Source organism: Aotus nancymaae, unplaced genomic scaffold (genome assembly GCF_030222135.1).
Source record: "Aotus nancymaae isolate 86718 unplaced genomic scaffold, 86718_ANA_hifiasm-v0.15.2.pri h1tg000006l, whole genome shotgun sequence".
Classification (NCBI taxonomy): domain Eukaryota; kingdom Metazoa; phylum Chordata; class Mammalia; order Primates; family Aotidae; genus Aotus; species Aotus nancymaae.
This window is the reverse complement of record NW_026988417.1, coordinates 7,549,792-7,564,465: the sequence shown is the minus strand read 5'-3', so window position 1 is coordinate 7,564,465 and position 14,674 is coordinate 7,549,792. Positions and strand designations below refer to the sequence as shown.

Here is a 14,674-nt window from a genome sequence, read left to right as displayed (position 1 = left end):
AGGACCACCCATTTCAGACATGCCCCTGCAGCAGCCCTTAGCTTCCAGCAGGTTTGCCAGAACCCAAATCCTACCACCCCCGGTACTGCAGGGTAGGGTATTCATTCGCTGAGGCTGCAGTAGCAAGGTTCCACAGACCGTGCGGCTTACACAGCACACATTCCCTGCTCACCATCCTGGAGGCCCGAGTTCTGAGATCAGGGTGTGGGCTGCTTTAATTCTGAGACCCCTCTCCTTGGCTTGTAGATGGCCGTCTTCAACCTGTGTCCTCCAGGTCCTTCCTCTGTGGGTGTCCAATCTCTTCTTATGCCCCAGGCATACTGAAGCGAGGCCCATGCTAATGACCTCTTTACCTTAATCACCCCCTCAAAGGCACCATCCACTTAGTGACCTCCCATGCTGAGGTACCTGGGCTCAGGGCTTCAATATACCAATTTTGAAGGGACACAGTTTAGCCCATAACAAGTGGAGACAATGGAGGCCCCACAGGGGCCACCCATGTGCCAAAACGTTCTAGTGTCACTAATATAATGAGAATTATACTGGAAAAAACATACGGAATCAGAGGGAGACAGGTTCAGTTGTCTTTGGGGGTATGGGAGAGAAGGCCTCTGTGATCTCTTTGAAGTGTGATAGCAGATGAAAGAAAGAATTAGTAAGTTGCAGAGCCGGGATTTACACCCAGGTAGGCTGATTCCAGGCCTCTTGCATGAAGCCACCAAGCTCTGGGAGGAGCTGCTGCTGTTTGACCCACAAATGAGGCACAAGTGCACAGTCTCTTTAGCTCTATCCAGGAGAGCTCTGAGGGGCAGGCAGGACTCACTGACCTCGCTCCAGCCCTGCTCACTTCTTTCTCTCTTGTTTCTATAAATAACAGCCGCCCCCGGGGCCCTATGTGCCCTGCCTCAGCTTCTGTGATATCCTAAGACACTCAGATCTGGCTTCAAAACCTGGTTCTGCTATGTGACTTTAGAAAGTTACTTAACTTCAGGCCGGGCGCGGTCGCTCACGCCTATAATCCCAGCACTTTGGGAGGCAGAGGCGGGTGGATCATGAGGTCAAGAGATCAAGACCATCCTGGTCAACAAGGTGAAACCCCGTCTCTACTAAAAATACAAAAATTAGCTGGGCATGGTGGTGTGCACCTGTAGTCCCAGCTATTGGGGAGGCTGAGGCAGGAGAATTACTTGAACCCAGGAGGCGGAGGTTGCGGTGAGCCGAAATCATGCCATTGCACTCCAGTCTCGGTAACAACGTGAAACTCCGTCTCAAAAAAAAAAAAAAAAAAGAAAGTTACTAAACTACTCCAAGCCCTTGTGTCTTCCTCAGTGCTAGTGTTCGGGTCTCATGATGTTCTAGAAGGGTGAGCAAGGCTTCCCCCATCTCGTGAGGGGCCATAGATGGTGCTGGGCACACAGCTGCTGCTCAGTAAATGCCCTTTTTCTGGGGAGTGGAATCTTTAACAGACACCTAACCTCATCCATTGATTTTGGCAAGCCTAGAGAGGCCACCTCTTTCTGCCCTTTCTCCATCTCTTTTCCAACCTCTGGGCCGTGGATAGGACCAACGCCACACCCTAGTCCTGGCCAGAGCTGCTCTGTGAAGGGAGCACTTGGCCCTCGCTCCCGGTCCTTTCCCTCCCAGGAGGCGCGTGTGCTGGAGGAGGCCAGCCGGCTGGAGGAGGAGGCTCAGCAGACACGACTGCAGCTCCAGCAGCGGCTCCTGGCCGAGGCCCAGGAGGTGGGGCAGCTTCTGCAGCAGCGTGTGGAGTGCGCCATTGGGCAGGCGCTGCTGGTGCACGCACGGAATGCGGCCACCAAGAGCCGGGCCAAGGACAGGGATGACTTCAAGGTATTCACTAACCCCTGTCCCTGGGAACACCAAGGGCAAGAAGGATCAGGGTGGGGTCCGTGCCTGGGTCTGCTCCTCGCCATACCCTTCATGGAGCTTGTGGCCTTGTTGACTTTACCTGACTTCTCTGAGCCTTGTTTTTCTCACCTGTAAGATGGGTCTTCTCCCCCACAGAATGGGGAGGATCAGCTGCAACAGATCACAGGTTCTCCTCCTGCTGTAGACCCTGTGCTGCATCATCCTGAGAACTGGCTCTGTCCTTACAGCAGCCCTGAGTGGGATGTGGTGGCGCCAGAGCCGCACAGTCGGTCAGTGGCAGAACCAGGATCTGAACCCAAGTCATCCCTCTCCCAGAAAGAGAGAGACGTGTGCTTTCCCTGCCCCTGGCTGTCTCTGCTGAGACGCTGCCGCTTTCTGGAGTTCATCCTGATGGCTGAACGATGCCACTAAAAATCAATTTGGCTTAAGTAGACTGGTTTAACTCCTTATATTGACAAGAATCAAAAACAATAGTAATAAAAATGGTAACAGTAAGAAGTCACATTAGCACTGCACTTAAGTCTAAGTGCTTTTTCCTACCTTGCCTTGTTGGATTCTCCCCACAACCCTTGCACGGTCAGGATCACTTTTCTTCCCATCGGGGACAAAAGAGGCCTATGATTGGGCAAAGAATACATTTCCCGCCTCCAGCCTAGTGCGGGGCCGCCCCGGGGCTGCCCCGGGGCTGCAGGAGCCTGACCAGCACACACACTGTGTCTGCCTGGTGCCCTCCTTATGATCTGTAAGGAGAGGTGGGGCACCCCTTACAGCGCCTCGCTCACTGCAGGCCACTGCAGAAAGGGTGTCTGTGGCTGGCAGACACCAGCAGGTGACAGCCCTGTGCCCAGCAGGCAGCCCTGGTATCAGGAAGGGCAGGAGCACTTCCAGGCGCCTTCCAAGGGCTTCCTTTCATCTCGGTAAAGCAAGTCACTTTGTGTGTCTGTGCAGCAAAGAGGTTGGACCCACATTTCTGCAACACCCTGTCTTATTCTAAATATCTCACATCTGCCTCAGATTATCCAAACATTAGGGCTGTGCCTGGCTGGTGATATTGGGAATGTCACCCCATCCCTAAAATTGTCCACATATTACCTAATAGTAAATGCTCACTGCATGGAAATGGAGTAAGATACGAGTGTCGTATTTTGTCCTCAGCTTTCCAGAAGGATTTTGAGTCAAGATTGAAAATGAGTACCCCTACAACTTCACACTTACAAAAAAGAACACTGAGCTGAGTTTCTAGAAGGATGGTCATTTATTCAACCTCTATTCAGGGGCTTCCTGGAACACTAGCACAAATGTGTGTGCTGATGGGTATAGGAGACTGGCCAGAAAATAACAGGAGGAGGAGAGAAGGGGTGGTCAGGGATGGAGGGCCTGGGGGAGGGAGGAGGGGTGGGGTGCTCGCCGCTCTACTGTGGCAGGAAGGCAGGTTCACACAGGGTGTGAAGATGTGGGCGGGTTTGCTGACCTTCATGGAAAGAGGATGGGAGCTCCTGATAGGAAGTGCAAGGCTGAAGCCCATGTCTTTGGAGGGATGGAGTGGGAGCCCCTTTGCAGATGGGACAGAGGAGAAGGAAAGAAGCATTGGCAGTGAGGGCTGAGCAGGGGCTTGGGAGTTAGAAGCCCAGCTCAGACCTGCGCTGCCACCGGGCTGTGCAGCCTGCTCACCTCTGCAGCCGCCACTCCACCCCTGTGCTCAGGTACCTTTCTCAGATGCTGCAGTGAGAGTAAGTGGCCTTTTTTTCTTACCCAAAGCGTAGGACCTTCCAATAAATATTTGTTACAATGGGGATGAACTTTTCTGACTTTTGCCCATCTTTTTTTTGAGACAGAGTCTTGCTCTGTCACCCAGGCTAGAGTGCAGTGGCTCGATCTCAGCTCACTGCAACCTCTTGCCTCCCGGGTTCAAGCGATTCTCCTGCCTCAGCCTCCTGAGTAGCTGGGATTACAGGCACACACCACCATACTCGGCCAACTTTTTATTTTTAGTAGAGACAGAGTTTCACCATGTTGGTCAGGCTGGTCTCGAACTCCTGACCTCGTGATCCTCCCACCTTAGTCTCCCAAAGTGCTGAGATTACAGGCTTGAGCCACCGCGCCAGCCTCTGCCCATCCTCTTATGAAGAAAAGGATGATAACTTTCTCAGTGCACAGCCAACACATCCCCAATGATGGGATGTCTCAACATCTCCTGTCTTTTCTGCTTTGGTCTCAGATGCATCATGCAGAAATGTAGCTGCAAGTAGCATGACTCAAAACAAATAGCAGTTACTCACCCGCTAGCCCAAGAAATGTGGAGGTGTGTGACCCCAGGCTGCCACAGTGGCTTTGTGATGTGACCAAGGACGAGGCTCTTTCTTTCTGACCCTGCATTCTTACTGTTAATTAATTGCTTCATAGTCTTAAAATGGCCACTGTCACTCCAAGACATCAGGCCTGCATTCCAGGCAGGAAGAGGGAGCAGGCAGTCTTTCACCTGCTCAGCTTCCACCTTAATGTTTAGAAAGGGAAGACCTCAGCCATGCACAGTGGCTCATGCCTGTAATCCCAGCACTTTGGGAGGCCAAGGTGGGCAGATCACCTGAGATCAGGAGTTTGAGACCTGCCTGGCCAACATGGCGAAACCCCCATCTCTACAAAAAATACAAAGAATCAGCCAGGCCTAGTGGCGCGTGCCTGTAGTCCCAGCTACTCGGGAGGCTGAGGCAGGAGAATCACTTGAACCTGGGAGGTGGAGGTTGCAGTGAGCTGAGATTGCACCACTGCACTCCAGCCTGGGTAACAGAGTGAGACTCTGTCTCAAAAAAAAAAAAGGGGGAAGGTCTCTTAGCAGACTTTCCCTAACATCGCATTTCATTGGCCAGAACTGGATGAAACAGCCAGGCCTAGACATCCCTGACCTAGGAAGATAGGATTACCATGACTAGTTTAAACCAGCCATGCACTCGCTGGCTGCTTCCTGATCAATCCAGGTTGGTGAGTAGGTGGAAGATTGGAACCAGGGCACGGGGAGGCAGGGACTGCATGGGCCATGGGTGGCTCCCACGTGTGACTTCTCTGCTGTCCCCGTCCTTCCTTTCTCTCCTCAGAGGACGCTGATGGAGACAGCAGTGGAGAGCGTCTACGTGACCAGCGCTGGTGTCAGCCGCCTGGTGCAGGCGTATTACCAGCAAATTGGGAGGATCATGGAGGACCATGAGGAGAGCAGACTACAGCACCTGAAGACCCTGCAGGGTACGGGACGCCTCGGGGAAGACACAGAAGAGGCTGGCAGCGTGTGCTTTTAGTTTGGGGCAGAATGGGATGTCAGACGTTGCGAATTTTATTTTGGGGTATTTAATTCTTTCAGTGTTTTAATGTATTTATTTATCCCTGCTTTGTCTCAAAAGCCTTTTTCAAAAGGCCCTTAAAGAAACATAAGCATGAGGACACATGCAGTGCAGTGCGAGTGTTTTAAGTCGATCACGCAGGACAAGGATAGGACCCTGAGATGGAGTCAGGGCGAGGCTTATCTGGGACAGCAGTCCCCATGGCATCTACTGTGCACTTTTTTTCTATTATTATTCCATTGTAATATACGATGAAATAATTATGCAACTCACCATCATGTAGAATCAGTGGGAGCCCTGAGCTTGTTTTCTGCAACTAGGTGGTCCCATCTGGGGGTGATGGGAGATAGCGACAGATCATCAGGCAGTAGATTCTCATAAGGGGCACGCACCCTAGATCCTTCGCATGTGCGGTTTGCAGTAGGGTTCGCGCTCCTATGAGACTCTAATGCCGCGGCCGATGTGACAGGAGGCAGAGCTCAGGCGGTGATGCGTGCGGTGGGGAGCGGCTGTAAATACAGATGAAGCTCCGCTCACTCGCCTGCTGCTCACGTCCTGCTGTGTGGCTGGGTTCCTAACAGCCAGGGACCAGTACCAGTCTGTGGTCCAGGGATTGGGGACCCCTGATCTAGGACATCTGCCCGCAAATCCTACTTGGACGTGAAATGTGATTTTGTCTGTGAGCTTCCTGGTGGTCAAAGAGATGGAGACCTATTTAGTTAAAGCCACCACAGTGACCATGAGCCCAGTGGCCCAGGGGGTGTTTGAGACCTCAAGAATTTTCTCCCATGGGCTCTTGTAAAAGGCCACCCTGGGGTGATGGAAAGGACAGTATCCCCAGTTCCGGTAACATACAGATAATGATGATTGGAAGCCAGTTTCTTAAATGCTCTTCTTATAACGTCCTCCCCTGAATCCAGAGCTTCAGCCTCCCAAGTAGCTGGGATTACAGATGTGCATCACCAGGACTGCCTGATTTTTCTATTTTTAGTAGAGACAGTGTTTCACCATGTTGGCCAGGCTGGTTTCAAACTCCTGACCTCAGGTGATTCACCAATCTCAGCCTCCCAAACTGCTGGAATTACACGTGTGAGCTACCTCGCCCAGCCTCACTTTACTTTTAAAGCTTTTAAAAGTCAAGAGTTTTCTGAGCAGCCTAACCTGCAAACAAGAAGGAGCTCCAAGAAACGGGGCGTGACTTCAGAGCCCAGACCTCCTAGCTCCTTGGAGAGCACTCGCTTCGGCACTGCCCTGACTCTGCCTGGCCAATCGCTTTTCCTGTCCAGTGTGGCTTTTTGAGCTCTTTGTGGTGCCCGCTCAGGGTTGACTTTTTCTTATGCGACCTCCCTTTTCTCCTGATATGAGAAAGCTGGAGGTGGAGCAGGTGGAGGGGCGCTCCACAGATAGCTTCCTTCTGCAGCGCCTGGCCCACTATGGAAGCCATGCCATTCACGCACACAGCGCCCTGTCCCTGTGCTGGAAGAATGGCATGCTCTTTGAGAGCTGGTGTGTCCTGCTCACTCTGTACCCCAGAACCTGCCCCAGACCTGGCACAGTCAATCCTCCAGACCCTTGATTGTCCTGTGTTAAATGGTCTAGGTGAGAGGATGGAAAATTACAAGCTTCGGAAAAAGCAGGAGCTCAGCGACCCTTTGTCTGGCGGCAGGACAGCAGGTGACGCTCACGAGGCCTCCCAGGCGGTCCACCAGAGGTGAGGCCCCAACTGAGGTCCCATGTAGGGGCGTTCTCTACCCCTTCATGTGGCGTCTCTCTGTGGCACCGTTGGCAGGTGCCATCACGTGCATGGCCCATGGACTTGGGCACCATCAGCCTCCCTCACCTGGTGCCTCTGCCCTGGTCTCTGCCCTCCATGCAGCACCTGGAATGGCACCTGGCACAGATGAGTGAGCAGGTCAAGGTGTGGTGGTGGCTTCGTTCCCAGGTTTAAGTGGCATTCACAGCCCAGACATGCGCTTCCCCTCTCGTTCTTTGGGCATTCTCAGAAGCAGACCTTGACGAGGATTTGGGGGCAGGTTGTGTACATGGGAGGTGACCCACAGAAGCACAGTGAGAGGGCAAGGAGGTGAGGAAGAGGTGGCTGCTTCCTGGGACTGTGACCATCACAATAAGCGCACATGTAGCAGCTCAGGCCATGCAGACGTCCTATCCCGAAGTGCTTGAGGTCGGCAGGCAGGCTTGGCTCTCCTGGCTTCTTCACTCCTCACAAGGCCTGAGTGAAGGGGCCAGCCGACCAGGCTGTTCTTAGGAGGCCGCTCGCTAACAGCTGTCAGGAAATGCCCTGCTGCAGGGTTGCACAGACTGAACTTGCCCTGACTTTCCAGGCTCCTAGTAAACTACGGTCCCGCAGTCCTCAGATGTGGGGCGCAGAAGCATCCCTCGGCTTTCCTGCTAAACTTGCAGGTTCTGGGAGCACAGCCAGAGACTTGGGCTCAGAAACTGTGAGAGGAGTCCAAGAAGCTGAATTTTAGCCACACCCCTCCCCACCAAGGGTTCTAATAGATGTGGTCCAAGGGCTTCACTTTGACCCAGGCGATCCAAGAGAAGGAGCCCCAACAGCTGCCTGGGCCAACGTGCTTTATGAAGGAGGAAAAGGAAGCGGAGTGGTGGAGGATGGGGTGCATGACCCCATCTGTGACTCACAACTTATATGTGGCTGTTGACGCCCTTCCCTCCCTCCCCCACCTCCTCGAATTCATAGAGGCAGTTTCTTTTTCTTTTTGAAAGAGTGCAAGTATAATTTTATTACGTAGCTATACTGAATAATGGAGAAGGCTGAGCTCTCAGTGTAACCATCACCCAAATAGTGTATGTTTTACCCATTAGTAATTCTCATCGTCCACTCCCCTCCCATCGTCCCACTGCCCTTCTGAGTCTCTGTTGTCCATCTTTTCACTCTCTCTCTTTTTTTTTTTTTTTCAATTTTTTTCTGAGATGGAGTCTCACTCTGTTGCCCAGGCTGGAGTGCAGTGGCATGATCCCAGCTCACCGCAACCTCTGCCTCCCAGGCTCAAGTGATTCTCCTGCCTCAGTCTCCTGAGCAGGTGGGATTACAGGCATGCACCACCATGCCCGGCTAATTTTTTTGTATTTTTATAGAGGTAGAGTTTCTCCATGTTGGCCAGGCTGGTCTCAAACTCCTGACCTCAGGTGGTCATGATCTACACGCCTCAGCCTCCCAAAATGCTGGGATTACAGGCATGAGCCACTGCGCCCAGCCTACCATTTCACTTGCTGTGTCCATGTGTGCAGTTGTAAGTGAGAACATGAGGTTCTTCTGTTTCTGAGTTGTTTCACTTAAGAAAATGGCCTCCAGTTCCATCCACGTTGCTGCAAAAGACATGATTTCATTCTTTTGAATGAAAAGGCCAGAGATACTTTAATGGATGAATGAGTGGATGGGGGAGAAAGTGAGGGCTGGAGGGATGGGTGATGGGGTCGTGTAGGATGCTTAGGAGTTTTCTGGACAAAGACAAAAAAGAGAGGAAAGGTGTTACTGGCAGACAGAAGAGCGTGAAGTAGAAGCAGGCTGGCATTTCCGCGCTTCAGGGCACACCACATGCACAGCTGCCAACCATGCTGAAGGTGGCTCTGCCTTCAGGTCTAGAAATTTGACCCTGTCAGGAAAATCTGCCATTAAAGATGGGAAGGAGGCGGGCAGGGGGCAATAATGGAAACAGGGCGGCTGGATCTGGATGTTGCCGTTTGCTGAGGAGCTGAGGGCCCCCGGAGACGGGGTGGGCCCTGCGGCTCTGTCCCCCTCTCTGAGAGTAACAGGACTGCCTGCCATATTCGGGATTTCCCAGAGGCTGCCTCCCAGGAAGCTTCTCATTTTACAAGGGAGAGGCCAGGGCAGTTCTGAGATTTAAAATCAGGAATGGGAAGCCAGTAGCTCTCCGGTCCTTTCAGGAGAATGCTCCTCCGCAGGAGTAAGATTGTTTTTCTCACGAGAAGATGCCACCTTCTGCTCAGCCACGTCACAGATGTGTGTACTCAGGGAGGCCCCACCTCTCTGGGCTTCTTCTCCCCGGCTTTTCTATGCTATCCTGCTGGTGTCATGAAGCTCCTCCGAAGATCACATGGAAAGCGTGTGGGCAGGACTCTGTAAGCTCCTGCGCTGTAAAGGGCGTCCACTTCGATGGAGAGGCAGCCTGCCTGTGGGGTCTGGAGCTGGGGCTGCCGTGAATGGGGCCCCCAATGGCCAGGCCCCTTTTGGGGTTCCCAGGGATCAATGATGTCTAGCGGCCACTACATGCCTCCAGGCAGCAGCCCTTCAGAAAGGTTTGCGCTGGGTTCCTAGTCAGCCTGCAGCCCCAGTGGCACTGACTTCCTTCCTCCCTCCCTCCCTGCCTTCCTCCCTCCCTCCCTCCCTTCTTGCCTCCCTGCCTGCCTCCCTCCTTCCCTCCCTCCCTCCCTGCCTTCCTCCCTCACACCTATCTTCCTGTCTTCTTTCTCTCCTTTCTCCCTCCCTCCCTCCCTGCCTTCCTCCCTTCGTCCCTCCCTCCCTCCCTTCTTGCCTCTCTGCCTGCCTCCCTCCCTCCCTTCCCTACCTGTCTGCCTTCCTTCCTCCCTCCCTGCCTGCCTTTCTCCCCGCAGGATGCTGTCCCAGCAGAAGAGGTTCCTGTCCCAGTTCCCGGTGCACCAGCAGATGCGTCTGCACGCCCGGCAGCAGCAGGCAGGAGTCATGGACCTTCTGGAAGCCCGGCTGGAGACCCAGCTGCAGGTACGAGTTACAGAACTGGACCTTCAAAAGGCAGTGGTTTAAAGAGGAGCAGAAATAGCAAAAGCCAGCCTGTGACTGTGGGTCAGCCATGGGACTGTTGTGAGGGGACGCCCTGGTCCCTGCGCCTCCCCAGCTGTGGCATCATTGACCCGCCGAGTCTCACTGCTGAGGGTGCGTTGGCCTCACCCTAGGACCCTGAGCCCCTGGAGGGCAGGTGGCCTGTGTGGATCCCTCCAGCGGCTGTAGCACCCCAAGCAGGGCCAGGCCCTGAGCAGCTGGTCAGCCCTCATCTACGGACCTGACAGAGAACTGAGCACCCCCCTGCGGGTGCATGGCCACCAGGAGGCCGGTGGTATAATGGTGACTTCTGTAGTCACTCAGGCAGTGTTTGTGGGAGCTAAAATTTACCCTTTACAGCAAACAGGAAGCTCAGCTCTCATGATACAAAGTGCATATTTCATCACACACAGTCCCGTTTGTGTGAGATTATACAGTGGATATAAGGTGAGACTATGACTGTAGCTAAGCAAAGTGGCTGCCTTGAAAAAAATCACATCTTCCAGAATGGAAGCGTTCAGCAGAGCGCTGGCCCCTTCAGTGTCCTCCACTGACGATGGCAATCGCAGGGTGACAATGATGACATACAGCAGTGCTGGCTGGCAGGCACTTACTGAGGCTCTGCGATAGACAGTCATGAGCTGAGAGCTTTGCACGCACTTTCCAACAAAGGAGGTTACTGCTGCTGTCCCCACGACAGGTGGACACATCAAGGCATGCACAGGTTAAGTTGCTATCCAGGGCCACACGGTTCACGCATCAGGGAATTCTGGTGTGTCTGGTTATGCCACGGTGTTGGCAGTTAAGAGCCAGTCTGCGGAGCTGGGCAGAAGCGGGTCCCGTCCTATTCTGCTGCACCTGCTCCGGGCAGGTCACGGAGCCCCTCTGACCTCAGTGCACTCTGCCAACTGGAGACCCATGGCTGCTGTGAGTGAGGACACACAGTTAAGCACAGGAGCTGGTAGATGTCAGCTCCTTCCCTCTCGGGTGCCTCCTCCTGCTCCTCTCCTCCCTAGGATGCATCTTAGGAAATTCTCCACACCAGACCAGGGACATGGTGCCCGGTGGCCAGCCTCAAGTGGCAGACTCCACTCATGTGGAGAGAGATGTAGAGAAGTCAGGAAGGCAGGGGGAGGCCCAGCTGAATGCTCCTCTCTGCTTGCGTTTCAGGAAGCGGAACAGAGCTTCATCACTGAGCTGGCAGCCTTGGCCCGAGTGCCCCTCACTGAAAGCAAACTGTTCCCCGCTAAGCGTGGGCTGCTAGGTGAGTCACAGGTGCTTGTGCTGCAGCGGGAAGCACTCTGGGCTGAGACATACGGGTTCTAGTTCCACATTGGCTGCTAACTAGCTGTGTGGCCTTAGGCATTGTGCCTAGCCTCTCTGGGCTTTTGTGACCTTGTCTGTAAATGAGCAGGCTTGGCTAGGCCACCCTGCAGGCCCGCTTGCTCTCCAGCATTTAATAATTCCAGTTCCTGGGTCTGCTATGCACTGGCTGTGTCTCCTCACTGACTCCATTTTTCCATCTGTACAGTGGGGATAATAAGCCCTCCTCCCACCCCTGCCAGCGACAACTTCAGTTACATCACAGGATGTTTTAACTTGGTAATGGGAGAGTGACTCAGAAGGTGGTGTGAAAACACAGAGATCTATTAAGGCAAAAGCTATCATACTGGTGCTGGGTTTTCAGTTGCTTGCAGCTTCATTAAGTCTTCCAGTCAGCTGGGTAGAATGGAAACCCAGTGGGAGCCCAGCAGACCGGAGCTCAAGTCCCAGCTCTGCCACTTACAGGCAGTGCAGGCTTGGGAGAGCACGTCACCTTCCCAGGCCTCAGTTTCCTCATCAGTTGAGCAGCTGTAATAGCATAAGATACCAAGCACACACTTGGCCCACACAGCACGCTCAAAAATGTCAGGCTGGGTGGGCGTGAGGCTGCAAGAAGTTGTCACTTGTCTGAAGTCACAGAGCCGTGCGTGGGTTCATCTGTCCTCTACAGAGAAGCCCCTAAGGACTAAAAGGAAGAAACTCCCACCCCGGGAAAGAGAGGACCTGGGGGTGCCGAACGACGAGGACCTTGCCTCCGGGGACCACACCTCAGGCTCACTTAGGTATGACTGGGCCCCAGACCTATTGCCTATGGCTGGGTTTGGTAAGTGTACTCAGCTGCTGGATGCCAAAAGTCTGGGCAGGAGAATCCATCCCCTCAGAGGCATTAAATGTGAAGGTTCCAGAAATGACAGATATTAACGCAATTTATGGGTGGTAAGCCATGATGATACCAGGGGTGCCGCATGGCTGTTACCCTTCCTGTTTGTGTCTCATTTGGCCAGGTGAGCCTTGGCCTACCTCCACGCCCCATCGACATTCAGCCTGAAGTGTTGGGCAGTCCCCTCTTTGACCAGGGCTGGCTGTGGTCATGGCACTTGGATGACCTCCTACCCAAGAGAGGGAAACGGGGATATTATGTGCTTCTTAGCAGCCCATGTCAAAATGAAAATTGTTTCGATCACCTTTAGCTGCATTTTCATTTAATCCGATTGGGTAAATTATGGCATCAGGATGGGCGTGGAGTCATCATAATAAACGGCTACTTTTCTTCTCTGTTTTAAGCAGCAAAAGGCTGAGTCCGCAAGAAAGTGAAGCTGGGGACAGTGAGAACTCAAAGAAGATGCTCAAGAGAAGAGGCAACTTATAATTTAAGACCAGTCAGAGGGACGGGAGCTGAGGCCCTGGGTCTGGGTATGAACTCTGCCTTCCTCCCCACAGCGCTGAGAGGCAATGAGGATGGGGAGGACAGCAGGGTTTCAAGGTCAGAGACACTTTGAAACAGTGTCTCTGTTTCAAAGGCTCTTCTGAGATGGATGGAGAAAGAATAGAAATGTACCCTAAAAAGCATAAATGGGCGCTATCACCTGAGAAAATTAGGCATTCCCACGTTGGAAACATGTCTCTGTGGGTTTACGTTTCATTTGGCTTGGAGCCCTGGCTTGATGCCTCATGGATCTTTCTTTCCCAGGAGGGACTTCATGAGGGGTCCAAGCCTCAGGCCAAGAACCCACGATGCAGACCCTGGAATCCCCAGCCCAAAGGCCTGTCCTGGCCCACCTGGGGCTGAGGACGCACAGATACATAATGACACCTGGAGAAATGTATTTTCTGAGGACACTTAGAATATGAGGAAGAGGGCATGGCCCCAGCCTTCGCTTCACCTGGGGAGGGCTTCTTCCAGAGAGCAGACACCCTGCCCCTGCAGAGAGGTCATGGGGGCACCTGCTCTACGGATGGATAGTAAGAACATCCAGAAGCTTCCAGACCAGCCCCTTGTCCACCACAACCAGGAGAGGCCTTTCCCACCTGGAGAGAAGCTTCAAGACCAGCCCCTCTCACCACAGCCAGGAGAGGCCTTTCCCACCTGGTGAGAAGCTCCCATACCAGCCCCTCTCACCACAGCCAGGAGAGACCTTTCCCACCTGGAGAGAAGCTTCCAGACCAGCCCCTCACACCACAGCCAGGAGAGGCCTTTCCCACCTGGTGAGAAGCTCCCATACCAGCCCCTCTCACCACAGCCAGGAGAGACCTTTCCTACCTGGAGAGAAACTTCTAGACCAGCCTCTCACACCACAGCCAGGAGAGGCCTTTCCCACCTGGAGAGAAGCTTCCAGACCAGCCCCTCACACCACAGCCAGGAGAGGCCTTTCCCACCTGGAGAGAAGCTTCCAGACCAGCCCCTCACACCACAGCCAGGAGAGGCCTTTCCCGCCTGGAGGGAAAATTGCTCCTTTCATTGAGGTTCAGGACTGTCACCCTGAGCACTGTGAACATTTTGGGCAAGGTCATTCTTTAGGGGAAGGAGTTGCCCAATGAACCACAGGATGTTCCTGTGTCCCTGGCCTCTGCCCATCAGATGCCAGCACCTCCACCAGTCGTGGCAACCAAGAATGTCTCCAGACACTGTCCTGTGTCCCCGGGATATCACCCCCTGTGCTGAGTCAAAGAGTGCCTGCCCTGGGCAAATCCAGGACATAGCCATGGATGTGTCCACAAATCCCCAGAATCTAGTGAGTCCTCTGGCTCTGGAAGCCCCTATCTCCGGGATTTTCTGGGCCATTTGTGACTTTTCATTTCTTAAAACCTGAAATAGACTCTCTTAGTCAGGTACAAGTGACTCCTTCCCGGAAGTGGCCAAAACGTCTCAGCTGGTGAGATCTCCAAAGTTAACCGACAGCTCCCTCTTGTGGGTCACTAAAATATTTCATTATTCCATGGAGTTGTGCAAAGCTGTGGCTTCCTTGGTACAATATTCTCAAAACTTACTTTGCATAGAAATCACTTTTTTTTTTTAAATAGAGTCTTGCTCTGTCGCCCAGGCTGGAGTGCAGTGGTGTGATCTTGGCTCACTGAAACCTTCACCTCCCAGGTTCAAGTAATTCTCATGCCTCAGCTTCCCAAGTAGCTGGGACTACAGGAATGTGCCATCATGCCCGACTAGTGTGTGTGTGTGTGTGTGTGTGTGTGTGTGTGTGTGTGTGTTAGCAGATGGGGTTTCACCATATTGGCCAGACTGCTCTGGAATTCCTGACCTCATGATCCGCCAGCCTTGGTCTCCCAAAGTGCTGAGATTACAGGCGTGAGCCACTGCGCCCCACCGGAAATCACT

General features: G+C 53.3%; 1 protein-coding gene across 1 annotated transcript in view; it reads left to right on the top strand.

The window, feature by feature from the left end:
• EVC (EvC ciliary complex subunit 1) overlaps positions 1 to 12,811 on the top strand; it is an 84,552-nt gene extending 71,741 nt beyond the window's left edge. Inside the window, exons 15-21 of the mRNA XM_021669462.2 lie at positions 1,645 to 1,851; positions 4,983 to 5,127; positions 6,822 to 6,933; positions 9,837 to 9,963; positions 11,191 to 11,284; positions 12,014 to 12,125; positions 12,628 to 12,811. Of these exons, the coding sequence (XP_021525137.2) occupies positions 1,645 to 1,851; positions 4,983 to 5,127; positions 6,822 to 6,933; positions 9,837 to 9,963; positions 11,191 to 11,284; positions 12,014 to 12,125; positions 12,628 to 12,712 (882 nt within the window). The 3' untranslated portion in view covers positions 12,713 to 12,811. The remainder of the gene's footprint in view (positions 1 to 1,644; positions 1,852 to 4,982; positions 5,128 to 6,821; positions 6,934 to 9,836; positions 9,964 to 11,190; positions 11,285 to 12,013; positions 12,126 to 12,627) is intronic.
• The last annotated feature ends 1,863 nt before the right edge of the window (positions 12,812 to 14,674 follow it).